This window comes from Rhipicephalus microplus, chromosome 1, assembly GCF_043290135.1.
Source record: "Rhipicephalus microplus isolate Deutch F79 chromosome 1, USDA_Rmic, whole genome shotgun sequence".
Taxonomy (NCBI): Eukaryota; Metazoa; Arthropoda; class Arachnida; order Ixodida; family Ixodidae; genus Rhipicephalus; species Rhipicephalus microplus.
The window spans coordinates 182,751,859-182,768,164 of record NC_134700.1 but is presented as its reverse complement, the minus strand read 5'-3'; the positions used below and the strand labels follow the sequence as shown (position 1 = coordinate 182,768,164).

At 48.2% G+C, this 16,306-nt stretch overlaps 1 protein-coding gene across 1 annotated transcript in view; it reads left to right on the top strand.

The window, feature by feature from the left end:
• PolA1 (DNA polymerase alpha catalytic subunit) overlaps positions 1 to 15,788 on the top strand; it is a 90,316-nt gene extending 74,528 nt beyond the window's left edge. Inside the window, exon 37 of the mRNA XM_037429244.2 lies at positions 14,530 to 15,788. Within this exon, the coding sequence (XP_037285141.2) occupies positions 14,530 to 14,714 (185 nt within the window). The 3' untranslated portion in view covers positions 14,715 to 15,788. The remainder of the gene's footprint in view (positions 1 to 14,529) is intronic.
• Positions 15,789 to 16,306: the final 518 nt, after the last annotated feature.

Genomic DNA, 16,306 nt, shown 5'->3' with positions numbered 1-16,306 from the left:
TAAGTAAAGGTACACATGTACACTAACTCTTAAGTGTGACCTGGTCGCTGTCTTTCTTTCATTTTTATGGGCAACCAACGTGCAGTTTGCAAGTGCTTTTGCGTTGGATTCCGCCGAAACGTGGCCGACGACGCCGTGGGATCGAACGTGCAGAAAGCGAAACTTATTCCGCACTAATTACCACATGTTGCTATTTCGAAATAGCAAAGCGCGGCTGTAAGCTCCTCGCATGAAGGACTCCAATTACTTCATTTGACCCTGCCGCCTGCATCCACTAAGTAAACGGTCGATTATTTTAATCCGCCTAAATGCTGTCGTAATTGGTGTCTCCTGTCGGGTTAAGGTATCATGGCGCTAATAAGTAATTATGTAGGCAGTAGGGACATCTTCTATTTTTCAATTTGGAAATTTTTTTTCGGAATCATATCCTGAAATACATTGTGTACGAAGCTGGCGGATAGTTGTGCTTTCTTTTTTTGTTTTGATATTCCACGATATTTGCTTTTGACTCAACTCTGCGTTCCGGATTACAGTGATCGATTTTTTCCTATTCACCGTATATAAAGCTAACGCGGTGGCTGCATAACTGCCGGGTATTCGCCCGAACTGCTTCTTTCAAAGGCGATGTTTTCCTTTGTCTTCCTACGCAGCACCTTCTGTAACGGGTTATGATGCCCACGATGTCGACGATAAGTTTATGACCAGGCAGGGGCGTGGCCAGGGGTTGGCACACCGCCAATTCTCTTCCCCCTGCCAGAAAATCTCTGGCTACGCGCCTGTGACCGTGTACAAACTTGTCCCGTCCCGTGTATACATAGATGCTTTCCTCTGCTGTAGCTACCGTATACAGCTAGCGTCTGGGTATTGATGGCTATAGTATCTCGTTAACCTTGGCCATCCGCTGCTCCAGCAGCACCACTGTATTCAAAAGTTATTGAGAATTCGATCCAGCGTTTTGGTGTATTGCAATTTTAAATTACCTTTTTTTTTTTCTTTCGCTGTTAACGTTTTAAGGCCGATGCATCCGCCGATTGACACGAAACGACTTGTACGACGACGTCAGACGACGTTGTTTTCTGCGCCAACTTTCCCGCGCTCTGTTGTCGACCGTTCCCTGCGTGAGCACCTCGGGCCCGCGCCTGTTCTCGCCGCCGCACATGTGCGGCCGGTTGTAGGGCACTCATGCGTTCGCAGTGGCCGCATAGGGGGCAGCGGTGATATATAATCCGGTCCGGGAGGCAAGGGAATCGCAGGCGAGGTTAATTAGCCCAGCCGCGTGATCGATGGAGATTTCTGGGGGGCTCCCTTTTACCCTCTCTCTCCTACTGAGCCTAACCATGCCCTCTTCTCTCTCGCACCTCCGTCGAGTCGCCATCGCCGGCCTCGCGATAAAAACGTGCAGAGCCACGCTGAGTCCATTCAGACTGAGCTGGTTTTGCCCTCTGCTTGCGCGATGTGTGCGCGTAAAACATCGGCGTTGTGTGTGCACACTATATGCAACGTTGTACTGCCTGCCTGGCTGGCTAGAAGGCCGACACGGGGAGAAGAGGGCAAAGGGTGCTCTATGCGCGCGCCAGTGGGCCGGCGTGAAGCTTGTGTGGTCGAGCCGATCGCCACGGTGGTGGGGCGGCCGCCCATTGTTCTCGCCGTAATTGCCTGGGAGGAGGGCTTCGGATTCGGCGCGATAGCCGCCGCAGCACGGGCATGCAGCGTATAACACACATTCGTTCACAAAGGCGTTCGTTCTTCGCAGCGCAGTCGCTTTGACGCGATGATTGCTCGATCGCTCGCTTCTCGGCGTATATGAGCTATGGCGCGCCTCATACATATGACGCGATATCGGGTTCTGTTTTTTTTCGAGCACGCCGGCTCGGCTTGCGCGAGGTGATTTGGAAACTTTGAGCCGGCTTGGATGCAGTCCTGTTAGGCATTGGGTCCTGTTAGGCATTTGGTAACAGTCACTTTTACTTCTTACTACTTATTACTTTTTTGTGTGTGTGTGGTCGGTGAATATTTGCAATGGCGTCGTAGTTGCACGCTGCGCGTGACGTGTAACGAGGTGGTTTGCAAACCGGGATATAATATTATATTATGGCTGTTCCGTCGATGGGTGAATGTAAATGGCGTCTCTTACGTGGTTGTGCGATTTGCAACTTGGTATCGAGTGGCATGCGTGACTTCGATACATGGTCTCTGGAGACGAAAGGAGGCTCCAGGGAGCGACGTACTTGTAGCTCCGTAATCTCTGGCTCTGTTCTGCATACTTCGTCCTGTCGGTTCCAGTGAATTTGGGTTATCCTACCGCCGCGCCGTTGTAGCCGTTTAAACAAATTACCACGCCGAAACAGTAGTGCGTCGTTTGTTTACAGAGCTGCTTACAGGAGATTCAAAGAAGCACCGTGGAGGCAGCGATCCACTGTTCCATACATCACATGGCAGAAATAATGGCAATAGTGTGACGTCCTTGCGTCTGTGCATGTTTCGCCATCTCTTTCACTTGGCTTCGTTCAGGTGTTCTTAAAATATTTCTTGCATGCTGCCTTGTAGCATTCAGTATGGCATAGGGAGAACCGGCTGAAATACAGAGAATCGGCTAAAGTTTGTGACCTTTTTTCGATTTTTTCAGCAATTTGTGACCTTATTCAAACCTAACAGTGCGTTTTAGTTCGTTTTAGAAATGGAAGTTGAAGTTCATTTGCAGTTTTGGCAAGACATAAGACATATATTGTCATGATGCTGGAGCAAGAGGCGTGTTAATACACGTCTTACCATCGGCTCCTTGCGCCACGAGTACAACAGGCAACAGCGGAGTACTGCAAGAAAGAAAGCGCATGCACTCCTGCCTAATTAAAGAAAGCACCGCACTCTGGCCAAATTTGCATATTTGGGCGCGTATGCATAAGTTAATTATAATTGCACTAGTGCAGTACAGCATAATAACACAATAAGAACAGGCCCGATATCTAAATTCAAGGCTGCCTGCCAGTTTGTTCTTGCGCCCCGCCGTGGTGGTCTAGTCGCTAAGGTACTCGGCTGCTTACCCGCAGGTCGCGGGATCGAGTGCCGGCTGCGGCGGCTGCATTTTCGACGGAGGCGGAAATGCTGCAGGCCCGTGTGCTCGGGTTTCGGTGCACGTTAAAGAACTCCAGGTGGTCGAAATCTCCGGAGCCCTCCACTATACGGCGTCTCTCATAATCATATGGTGGTTTTGGGACGTTAAACCCCACATATCAATCAAAGCTTGTTCTTGCGTCTCGTGGTCCTTCAAGGAACCACGACATGCAGTTTTCAATCACAATCTGTGTTTCAGCGGTTAGCCATTGCGCGTTCACAAACAAGCTGGCGAAAGTTTGGCGCATTCGGTCGAGCGCTTAAATTGGAATTGAATATTTGTATAAGCGCGAGTGGCCTGAGAGTAGGCTAACACTGCATGGTGCACTAGCAAGCCGTCACGTAAAAAAAAAAAAAGAAACTGCTGTGTGAACGTCTGCATTTTGGCGAAATATTTTGTGTTGCGTTCGTCTATACGCATGCAGTGGAGCCGTTTAAGCGTTCTTCCGCCTTACGGCCCGCTGCAACGAGTTGCAGTGGTTGATACTTCGGTTGAATCTGGCGGTGACCGGCGTTTACAGCCGGCGAATTCAAAGGTTTATTTTACACAGCGGTACTCTTTCGGTGCCCATTTTCCGTGTACACGTATATAGGCATCAAAAGAACCTCCGTTTTTCCTTTTTTTCCCCTGAAAATCGCAAATTGTTTGGTGGCCGTGTCGTGGCTCCTTCGGAATTTCGAAGCCGACAGTGTGCAACGCAGGTCGCGCAGCAAGAGCTGCAGTAGCGAAGCTACAACAACGCACACACACATGCGTATACGTACATACACGCGCCGCCGAATCTCGTCACGTTCTTCACGCGCTCGGCGCGACCGCAAAGCACTTGCGTCTTGCAGCACCTTGGCGCGCGCCTTTCTGCTGGGCATTCGCGCGGGGAAGGGGGAATACTTACGTGGTGGACGCGGCTTTTCATCGCGCGTCCCATCGAGACCGCTGCGGGCAGCGTAATCCAATTAAACGCCGGTCTCGTCTGGGACATGAGCTATGGCGCTGCCTCCCTCTGCGTGTCCCCATCGGCCGTAATTTACGGCGTAATTAATGCGACGCGGACAATGTGCACTTAATGGAACTCTGCGAGCGCGCTTCTGCTGCGTGCTGCCGCTGATTTCCGCGGCTGAGTGTTCTGGCCTTGGGACGATAGGCGCGCGCGTCGTTATAATGCTTCGGAGACTGCGGCGGAGGAATCTCGTTAAGCTGTAGCAGCAGCCAAGGCTATACGTCTGTTTGTCAGTGTACGCACCCTATTTTGAGCGGATAGAAAAAAGACTAAAGGTGTATCAAAAAGAGCAAGGAAACCTGTGATTACCCGTTTCAGCCCGTCCTTCATTGCGCTGCTTGTCTTCTCCGTTGGCATTCTCTTATTGGTTCACCGAGATTGGACCAAAATGGGGACGAGTTTTACATGTGTGTGTGTGCGCGCGCGCGTTTTATATATACGCGCACCCGCGCCGGCCTCATCTTATCTGCGCTTCGGATGGCGCTGTCGTGATTGAGGCGCCACTTGTGGCGGACATCGCCTTAAATGGAAAGTAAACCGTGTGAGGCGCGCGTCACCCTTTTTCGGGACTGTTGCTCTTTGTCTGGACTGTATATACACGAATTAAGGGTGCATGACGCAATCTCCGAGCTTGTTCCATAAATTTCCTGGAAATTGACGGGTGGTAGAGCCTTTGTTAGTTAGCGACGTAATGAGAAAAACAAAGTCATCGTGCGTGCCCGCACGCACAGTGCACGTTTAATCAATTTGTTCGTGTGCAAGAATACTAATGATATATATATATATATATATATATATATATATATATATATATATATATATATATATATATATATATATATATATGAAGGACCGTGTTTTTTTGCCCTGATGGTCAGACGTCTTTTTCTTTTTTTTTTTATTGCCGCTTCATGGCGTCAACCATATAGCGTTTAGATAAATCGCGAAGTAAGGTGGACGGTCAGTTATATTTAAAGAAGCTGCTTTATTTTCTGGTTATTACCTGCTAAGAAGCTGTTGCTTTATTTTCTGGTTATTACCTGCTAAGAAGCTGTGTACATGAGTGAGACACACTGTCAAGTCCGACGTCACGGGGCACGGTGGGAAAGTGTCGGGGCGGCATCAATATAGATATGCTCTCGTAGTTTCTTGTTTATATAGCACCGTTAGGGCGGACTTTGTGCCATTCCAATAGCGTAATTTGCTGGCATTGAATTCTGTACTTCGCCTGACGCGTCTATTAAGGTCAGAGCTGTTCTCTGTCGAGGCCTTCATGTCCAGGGGCCGGCTTAGATTGCAGTTGCATTCACCCACAGCAATTCCTCTGTAAACCACCCCTTCCACCGCTTCCCGCTAAGCACTAGTCCGACAACTCAACACTATGCCCACTCCGTTCGCCCTCTTCATTCCCGCTTCATTCAACCTACTTCATTCAACCCTCTGCGTATATCCACGAGCATCACTGTTTTACCGCTGGTTCATCAGTATTTCGCGACATCGAGCTGGCTTTCTTTTTTTTTCTTTCTCTTTTGCGCTCGTTTGCATATCGTGTAAACACTATGTGAAGTGAATGTATTTCAGGAAAGCGTGGGACGGGAACGTGCGGAGAGTTTATGAGAGAATGGAGAGCAGAATCTCCGATCCTGGACTTGGTACGAGGCAAGTGGCTCCGACAGGTGTCTTCTCTGCTCTGTACCTTGTAGGGTATACTGCGAGGTCGCCTTGAACACGCAGTTTTGCTAGCTGGCAGGCTTTGAAGAGGAGATCCCTGTGTTGCCACTGCAAGTCCCGAAGGTAGTAGCCATAATGGCTCGCTGTTGTGTGGCGCAGCGCAGTACGTTGTGTAGTACACGGGAGGGGTTCTAACTTTCTCTTTGGCCCCCGCTACGTGCAAGTACTGGAAATTAGTTGTGGAAGTACATACACTATTATCGCCAATGCAAAGTGTGAGACTAAGAAACCGGACAGCAGCGGACAACGGGCAAAATATAAGGGAACATGGTTAAGCTCTTGTTCCCTGGTTCTCTCTCTCTCGCTTTTTCTTGCTCTTTTTTTTCTTGTTGTTCGCCGTTCTTGTTGTGTTTTCTTGTTCGCTATTCTTTGAAAGCTCGTGCATGTCCCGTGTGCAGGGAAGTGATTTTATTCCACGGAACGCCGTTACTTACATTGATCTATCCACAGTGACCAACTCGCTCATCTGTTAACAACTTTGCAAGTTCCGTCCTCCTTGGCTTTTGTTATCATAGACTATGATATAGTAACACCGAAGAGGCCCGGTTTTCGCACTGGTAGCGTCCGTTTCCTGGCGTCGCGTTGAGCGCTGGTCTTCGTGGTCGCACGTCTCGTTGACTATCCGCGATAAGAGAGCCGGTGCAACCCCTTCTCTCCCTCTTTCCTCCCCTTGTGACGAGTGGCATCAGGCGGGCAATTAAAAGCTTGACTCGGGCGGTCGCCCGTCGCGGCCTTCTTTGCTGCAACGCCCGCGTCCTGGCTGTCGGCCTCCTCTTTTCATTTACTTTTTTTCCTTATCCCCCTCCGCGCATCCTCTCCCTCGAGCTTGTGTGCTGTCCGTGCTCGCTACAGCCCCGAAGAAACTTGGCGCGTTTTAATGAATAAACCGGGTCCGTCTAATTTTCTATGGGGCGCCCATGATGGATCGCGGCGTTCCGCGCCCCACCTGCGCGCTTCGGTCGACGCCGGAAAAGAAGAAGGGGGAGGGGGGTATATTGTGAAAACGAAGAAGTGCGAGAGGAGAGCCATACTTTTACGGGCGGCCGGAAGGGGAGCGTGCAGCCTTCTCTGCGTGGTTTTCGGCGGTGGCGACGCCGGGCCATGCTTCTCGTCGCCCGCAATCGGGCGCCCGTTCGGCCACGGGCCAAGCGATGCGTGCGCTCGAGTGTCAAGTCGGCGCGGGCCACCAGCAGTCTGCACTGCCTCGCTCCTTTGATGCTGCGAGTGCTCCTCATACCGTACTCGATCTCAGATCTCGCGCGAGGCCACGCCTGTGGCCAGCTCGCGTGCTCGTCCTAGCGCGAAGCGCGCAATTGCTCTCGAGGGTGGGCGGCCTTTGTTCTTCCTCTGCTGCTGCCTTTTACTGCATTGTAAGGGGGACTGAATCTCGGTTCTCCTGCTTGCGATGCGTATCCAGGTGCTTTTGCTAATCAGCTGCGTGGTGGTCCCGTTGTTCCTCTGCAACCGAGCCACCGAGATGTGGGCGTATACAAACGTGTGCATACGGGGTCGTATCCGTTCGGTTTCCATCAGCGCGGACTTATGAGCTGTTGAAAAGCAGTTATCTATTCGAATGATGTGACGTCTCTGGCAACACTAACTTCTCTAGTAAGTTTTCGATGAACATCGGTTATTCGAATAAAACCATGTCATCGCCCTTTTCATGCTTACTAACCTTGCATCAATACCATAGGTGGGCAAAAAAGCCAGGAGCTCACTCGAACTCACTCATGAAACGTACCTCGCCATTCGGACTCACTCTGACTCACGCTCACTAAAATACTCAACGGAATTCACTCAGGACTAAAGCTCACCAGAATATTACTCACTTAGACTTACTCAAACTCACGGCTCTGCATCAGTGAGTCGACTTATGAGTGGATTTAAAACTGGAGATATAATCTCACAACCCTCTCTCCCTCTCTCTCTCTCTCTCGCTCGCTCGCTCGCTCGCTGTCATGGCTTTACGTTTTGTTGCTGGGCGAAATTCCGCAGGGCCAAATGCTTTCACACTGGCAGCTATGTTTCTTGATGATTCGTATAGCTGTGCTCACATTGCACGCCGAGGAAACGAAAACGGAAACTATACCCTGTTTAACTTTCTGCCCAACGGGTATGAAGGTGTGCATCGTAAAAATAAATAAAGGAACCATAGTTCAATTTCGCCTTCCCCTTGATTATGACTCGTTCCTAATAATCTTCGTTTCACCTTCATGATAGTTACGATAAAATAATAACATTATTTTATTGTAATGAAGCGAGTGATTCTGCGTCAGACACGACGGATCCTCGTACGAAAAACTCGCCTGTGAGGAACTGGAAGGTCTACGCACGACGTCTTACCGGGGGAAGGAGCTAGTGCGTACAGCTAGGGCAGTTATTTGTTTTATTTTTCTTTGTTTCTCTTACGCTAGGCGCGAGTAAAGAACAATTACTGCATGCCGCGGGTGCTCTTGCCTTCAATTAACTTACCCCTTCCTCTACAGAGATAACTGATCGGCATATAACGACCTTGTGAGAAGGAATATGTTTAAAAATTTATTACGGGTGACCCTCGTGTATGACGGACGGTCAGAGTAACGCCCCGACTGGAGCCGGACAGTGATACATGGGCTGCTCAAGCGCAAGTGGTAATAATGAGGCGCGAAGTGTGCTCTCGGTCTGTTACTTTGGCGTCGCGTGTGTCATTACGTTCTTACAAGAAAGGAAGAGCTGCTCGCGCATTATGTGGGGTAAAAGTGTTAAATATATATTTGAGTCGCGTCGTTAATCTCTACGTCACTTCTTATATACAAGCGTCGCACTGGGACTTGAAGCAGCCCAACGGTGGGACACCACGCGCGCACTAATCGGTTATTTTGGACGCATCCATGCTGCAAGTGTTGCACTCTATCATCACGTTCTTCATAAATGGCTGCGCCGTAAAGTTTTAGTGGGGCTTCTGCAACCGCTCAGCGGGCCCTGGCTGAAAGTTATTAAAGACGACATCAGTCTTTCTTCGGATACTTCAACGCAGAAACTTTGGTCTGTTTGTTTGTTTGTCAGTCTGTCAATCGATTTAGCCACCCGGCGAAAGTTTAAAGCCTTGCCCAACCACCAGTCATCTTGATCTGCTGGCTGCGTTCATACGTGTGAACATTGTCGATCAAAAAACGCAAACATTGCGCATTTCGTAGACGCAACATCAATACGTAAGTTCAGGTAGTGTGTTTCTTTAATATAAAATGCATAAATTTGCGATTCTAAAGACCGTAGCGCTTTTTTACACTGCGCTGACAATGCGACGTTAATAAAGAAAAAGCGGGTGCTTCACTTCGCTATAAGACGACATGGTCCCACCGCCTACGAGAGGCTCTGCGTTCTGCTCAAGCTTCCGTTTTCCGACATTACTGCCAGATGGCGTTCATATCGCACGCAGCGCCTCCAGATAAAAGACTATCATCTTTCGGCGACATTTGCAGCGAAGCGCGCACATACGCGGCCATTTATTATTATTTTTTTTAACGGCGACCCGCGGCCACAAATTGGCGTGGAAGCCCGACAATTTATGGACTGTAGTACATGCTTGCAGATCACCTACAACCTCATTCAACGTTCCGGTGGAGATAAAGTCGTGTTGTGTTGTGTATAGTCACCGATATCTGTCCTCTACATTTCGGTCCGATGGAACCGTTACTATGGTAACGCGCGAAGTTTTATTGTATATAAGGACGCGTGCGAACGGTCTATGTACGCGCTGAAATGGCATCAGAAATCGTTCGCTTGTCGACTGGCCTCGAAGTATAGCGACGACCCTCTGTATTCCAGTGATATATATATATATATATATATATATATATATATATATATATATATATATATATATATATATATATATATATATATATATATATTCTTTTTAAGGGAAAGAGGTGTATACCGAAGGGCTCGTTTTTCCGTGTTTTTGACACAATATTAATGAGATCTAACAGACAGTAATGCCAAGGAATGTACAGGGGAAGTTATTAGAGCCAATGGAATGTAAATCAGAAGAAAGAAAAGTGGACGAAAAGATAACCTGCTCACGGCTGGTTATCTTTTCATCCACTTTTCTTTCTTCTGATTTACATTCCATTGGCTCTAATAACTTCCCCTGTACATTCCCTGGCATTACTGTCTGTTAGATCTCATATATATATATATATATATATATATATATATATATATATATATATATATATATATATTCTGCTGCTGCCAATATATAGCTTTAAATCCTTACATTTAGGGATTGTCTTTCTCCAGCTCTGCCGTCGTTTACTAGTAATTATTGCCTTCCCGATAACTCGCCTGAGTTTTTGTTTTTCATTACTTTTGCGAATTTAGTCTAGTTCTGCGACTTTACTAATGTGCCGATAAATATATATATAGAAAAAAAACAGTCACGTATACTTTTAACGTATTTGCTTAAAATGACTCGGAATCGAAGACTTTATTTTCTTCAAAATAGATTGTAAGTTCTCAAATTGGCAGGTGCGCGCTGTATACGTCAGAGTGGTGCCGTCTAAAACCCCCACTTCAATTGACCGTCTCCTATGATAGCCGTGAAGCCGCTTTGGGCAAAACATCCCATTCCTCAGCAAATCTGAATGACATACCGTAAATATGATATGACTCGTTTGAACACGTCATTTGTATAGGGTTTCGCACGATGCGAGCTTTAACTCACGTACGTCCTTCAACTTGCATCTCTAATAGTCGTTCACGCGGCAGGTTTCTGCGAACTTTGATTGGTTGGTTGCCCCGGTTCGTATATAGTCGAGCAGCAGTGGCACGCGGGCGCACACGTAAATTGATTCGTTCGCAATGCGCGGCTAAGTGCAACCTCGCGTTCAGAGAGCGTATGCATAAGCGAAGGTAATTTGGCTCGCGGTACACATCACTTAGCTTGATTGAAGAGAAGGCTCAGCAACAAAAGACAATTAGTACCCCCTTAAAAGAAGGTTGGCCGTTGCAGTCGCCGTGTAACGCTTGCATATTCATACATCGACGTTTTACTGTACGCCGCGTCAATTGGAAGGCAATGATGGAGTTGGCACCGGTTCCCCCGCGATGTAGCCTCGATCGAGGAAAACGCGGGCTCTCCCTTGTCGGGCGCGCACGCACATGTGCGAGGCGTGTTTTACGGCATGCGATGGCTGCATTTTACGATCTATCGGCTGCGCCGCGTAACGCTCTTTCTCGCACACGAGAAGTGTGCGGTAACCAACAAGGGGTTTATGTAGTATTAAATTGCCTATATTTGCGAGGTTCTATTTCTTGTTCGTAAGCAGCGGTGTAAGCGCCGTCGACATAGTGAGGCGCTTGCAGCGACGTCGTGGCGCATGGAGGAAGGAAAAACGTTCCTCCGTGGCGCAACCCGTAACCATAGCAACGCCGCCATTGTGTCCAGTGAACACGGCCGCCGTTATGTCATTTCCTCCACACTTTTCACGTAGCGCGCCAGCTGGGCATGCCCATAGAGTTTCCTAAAATTAACCAGAGGGGACTCTGGCGCTGCGATCGTTCAGCGACCATGGGAATGATGGGTAGTACACACATTTGCCTAGTCTTTGTACTTGCGGGTGGCGAATCGTACTTGCGGCTTCGTTTATTTCCGGTTATGATTTCGTTTTAAAGAAAAAAGTCAACCCTTTTGAACTTCGTGATCTGATTTGAAAGGGCAAGCTTTAAAGAAATAAGGTAGTGAAGCACAACCGCTGAACATTTGCTGATTTTTCTTTTCGTGAGAAAACAGCTCTAAGCCACACGAACACACACGGAGCCAGAAGCAGGCCAGAAGTACGAAGATTAGAAAAATGTGTGTACTACCCATCATTGCCATGCTCGCTGAAGCGCCGTGCATTGCGGCTCCCGTAGACACTAGCGCCACAGTTCCCTTTAGTGTATATTGGGAAACTCTATGGGCATGCCCTCTCCACGGTGCCCACTCCTATCTTTCCTTCCTCCGTGTCGTGGCGCGTCGGTGCCGCGAAGCCCAAAGCTTGCCACCGGCCTCTGTGATCACGTGACAACAGGCACAGCGGCTTGAAAGCTGCCTCCGAGCGCAGCGCCAGCTTTGCAGCTGCCGCGCCAGTGGTCACGTGGTCATAGATAGTGGTGGTGAGCTTTGGACTAGGCGGAGACTACGCGCTGTGACGACGGCGCCATTTTTGTTTTGTTTATTTAATACATACTGCGGACACGAAGACCATGCAGGGTAGGCAGAACGCAATCAGTTAACAAAAGTAAAGCAATCTGGTAATCTGAACTACACAGTCCTGAGCAAACAACTGTAAAAAAGACCCTGAAAAAAAAAAAGCAAATGCATTTTAAGTAACCCATGCTAAACAATGCAGGTGTGCAAAACAGTAAAAGGATAGAGTGTTTACATGGGAAAGTCAGTCAGTCAGTCAACAAACTTTGTTTGGGTCCTAACGAACTAGGGAATCGTAGTTGCGGGCCGCGCCTACATTGGCGTCGGAAGACCATGGTTTTCCGCCCATGGACAAGTTGTTCCGAACATTATCGGTGCGTGGGAAAAAAAAAAGAATATTTGAATATGTTAGTTCGTGCAAAATGGGGTGTTAGAGCATTTGGGTGATGTTGACGAGTAGGCCTCGCCAATAGTGGACTGAAATATGCTGTCGCGTCGAGTGCGAGTTTATTAGCGATTGAGCAACTATAAGTTAAGTGCCTGAATATGTCGACGGCGCCTATACCGCTGTTCACAAGCGTGGAACAGGTCTATAGACAGTCAGGCGCGCGGCCTCCGACCGTATAGACCGCAGTCTCGGCAGCCGAGGCGGCAGGCCAATCCATCTCCGGCTTCCTTTTAATACGATCTTTGTTGGCGATTGTCCTTAGCTTGATGGATTCGGCCGCCAAGCGTTGCCCCCCATAGCATGCCGTTGGCTTCGGTCGCGTGGGCTTTCTTTCTTTTTTTTAATCCTTCGTATTCGATTTGTTTCTCTCGTGCACGCATCGCATAGCCCGGTCGCATGTTGTGTAGGGGCCTCCGTGAAAGCGCTGCTCACGGCAATTAGGGTTTGGTCACTAGCTCCCAGCCGGAACGAATTTTTCGCTTCATTTCTATTAGGGACCGATGACCGATTCGGATAATCCTCTCCCTCCCTCCTCGCCATTTCTCCTGCGTGCTGACTGTATGTACGGCATTGGTGAGGAGGAAGGAAGGGATGCTGTGCCCGAGGTGGTCTTTAGAGGAGGTCTCTTTTCGTACAGGCCGTACTCGTGTCATTTCTCTGTGTACGTTATGTATGTGTGCGTTTGCGGGTCTAAAGGAAGTCTCTCACGTTTCCTTTTGTCCGAGCCCCGCTCTTCACATGCCCGCTAGTGTCGCAGTGCAGCGGGTGGCGCACCTTTGATTCGGTCGCGCCTTTGCTAATGGCACTTTATTTTTTTTTTTTAAGTGACCGCCGCGTAATTGAATTCCGTCACGCCACGAGTCGCTGCAGTGGCTGTCGTGTTGTGCGAGAGTTTGCCCTTCGGGTGACGATCGTAATAAGGCTGGTCCGATTGTCAGGTGGCCGGCTGTCTATGCAGCCTCTTGCGCCAGTTCGGCTCTGGTTTCTCTTTCAATCTGGGTGCCTTTGTCGTGTGTGTAATTGCCGTTTTGCTTTGTCGCCCAACGAGGTTTATTGTGGTTGCGTTTTTCCTTGCGGGAGCAAGCTGAGCTTTTTTTGTTTTTATTTTGTTATTTTTTTAGAGTAACGCCTATACCCTCCTTCATTTCGAATATTTCGTGTTGGTCTGGTTCGTATAGTGCGTATTGCTTAAATATTGCCGTCCATTTATAACGAAGTTGTGGCGTCTGTGCAGAGGTTATTACTTTTATTTTTATATGTATATGTGTTTTGACGTTGGTTCGAGAAGCGCTATGCAATAAAAGTTTCATGCATATTGGCCATATTACATCTTTTCTAAAAATGGATTGCGCTATTTCTGGTGTCTGTTACACTTATTTTGAGTAAAGGAGTTTTCCGTAATACAGAAAAAAAAAGACTGATTATCCGAGGGTTTTCTTTTTTCAGTTTGGCGATGCTCTGAAAGATGGTGCCGTTGAAGGTCAAAAAAATGTGGCGACGTACTCCGTAACACGTATGGTTCTCGTGAGCTCTGGTGATCAGACAACAGGCTTCTAATATTCCGGTCTCTCCACTTGGTATGCGAGCAGTTCAGTCTGAGCCCGAGGTCTGGGCTATTAGTTATTTAATTGTTTTCGTATATATTTTTCCAAGTGTTAGGCGTGCCAAAACCGCCACATGATAATAAGCCATGCCACAGAGTAGGGCTCCGCGAATTTTGACCGCCTGGTGTTCCTTAACGTGCACTAGCATATAGCACATGGGCCTTTGGCGTTTCGCCCCAGCGAACGGCGACCGCCGTGGCCTGTTCTGATCCGTAGCTTTCAAGGTCAGCGTATCCTTTTCATACAGGCCTTCTTCATACAGCCCATTACTGCAATGGTGCAATAAGTGCAGACGTGGTTGAATGACCGACTGACCGACCTTGTGTTATCCGATACGCAGGAGATCGAAAGCTTCTGTCTCATTCTCAACAGAACACAGCCCATTTCAAGCTCTATTGTGTGGATTTATTCGTCCATTGCCGTTACCATAATGCCGATTACCATCATGTGTACCCGTTGCAGGGCTGCCATGCGTGACGTGTCCAGAGACCGAGCGGACCTGTCGTCACTTGCAGCAGGTGGCCAAGAGGTACCTGTCGCGCAGTGCATTCAGCGTCGTGTCTATGCGGGACTGTTTCCGCGACACTTTCCGGCCGTTCGACCTGCGAGCCAGCCGAGCCGCCAGTGAAGGGGCACTGCTCGACTAAGCCTCTACACCGGTGCACCGGTAGCACCTCACCAGTCAGTGCGCACTACAGTGGTAGTGCTGCGCTCTTCTGCGCGCTAGCAGTATACGCTATCTTGGCGGTTACATCTGGTTTACAGGGTGGCCTGTAAGCGACGATCACTGGGAGTGCATTTAAGTCGACCCATCAGCTCATTGTATGCAACTGACTCGATATGCTCACCATGCGCAGCCCGCCATTGCCTTTCATGCGGTTGTGACTTAAACCAATGAAAAGTAACGTATTTTATACAGCGTTTATATAGCGTCGCTGAAATTTTTGTTTTTCATTTTGTCCTTCACTGCGTTGAGTGTTTAGCTGCATGGTACCACACAAGCTTTTGCCTTACTCCCAGCCCAGTGGCTTTCGAGAACTTTTTGGGGTGGCTTGTTGGTCGACTGCTCTTCGAAACTGTATCGCGATTCTGTCAGCAGGGCTCTAGCTGGGTTTTGTTGTATAAAGTGTAGACATCGTGCAACCACTGTCGACCAAACTTGTGAACGCAAGAAGTAATGACGATGTCCTTATTTCTGTGCGGTTGTATTCGTAAATTTTAATGGGGTGTGGCTGTTTAGTCTCACAGTGTTTTAATTACTTTATAAACTTGCCGTGGACTGTGTTTTACGAGAATAATTATAGTTTACACAAAGACTCACGGGCATCTTCGAAGTTGTGATGTACGCTCGAAAACTCAGCCTGCCAGCGTGAGTGCCCCGATTTTTACATTTTCGCCAGTATCGAGCGTTTGGAGGCAGTGTTTTTCCGGTTTAGTATTTATGACTGCATGATTTAGCAACTTACAGATATATCTTTATGTACGGTGTCTGCGGATAAGCGCGTTCTTTTAACCCTGCAGTCCGTGTCTGTTTTACAATGTTTTTTTTGTTCTGTTTTGAAATGTTGCTTCAATGTATAATGACTGTAATATACGAAGCGCGAATGCATTTGTATCGATAATTTCTCACGCCACGTTAGTTTTGATGTTACAGATGTTGCATGCTCATGTACACCGTTTTACTCTTGATGATGTAATAAAGATATGTTTATTACATCGCATATCGTGGTTCGTGTTCTTGGTTGGGCTACCTACTGAGTAGGTAATCTATTACCCTTCACTGCATTCAAGAAGTTGTTTATGCGTTCCAATAATGGAGTATCTATCACGCATATAACCCGTGTAAAAATAAACACTGGAGTAAGCGCCCCAACCATTATACACTGTCATCGTCGTCGTAACGTTCGACAGAATTGTTGAACGCATAATCTAACTGTTCAGTCACTGCATGTCGCGTTTTACTCGGACGTGAAGCATGGTCTGCCTAAGCTGCATTCACTGGACACACCAAATCTCTATTCGAGCCTGCTTGTTGCGTACTACGTCATCATACGTCAGCCATTTGCGCCTCGGTCTGCGCAGAGCGATTCGTGAAACGACGGAGACCCAGGTCACAGTTGGGATCTTCGGGGAGCACAATGCCGGAATCTTCGCTTGTGTAGCGTGTATTCTCCCCTGTCGTGTGAAGGCTGGCTCAGAATCAAGTCGGACGTCACTTGAGTGATTCGTCCGCTATCAC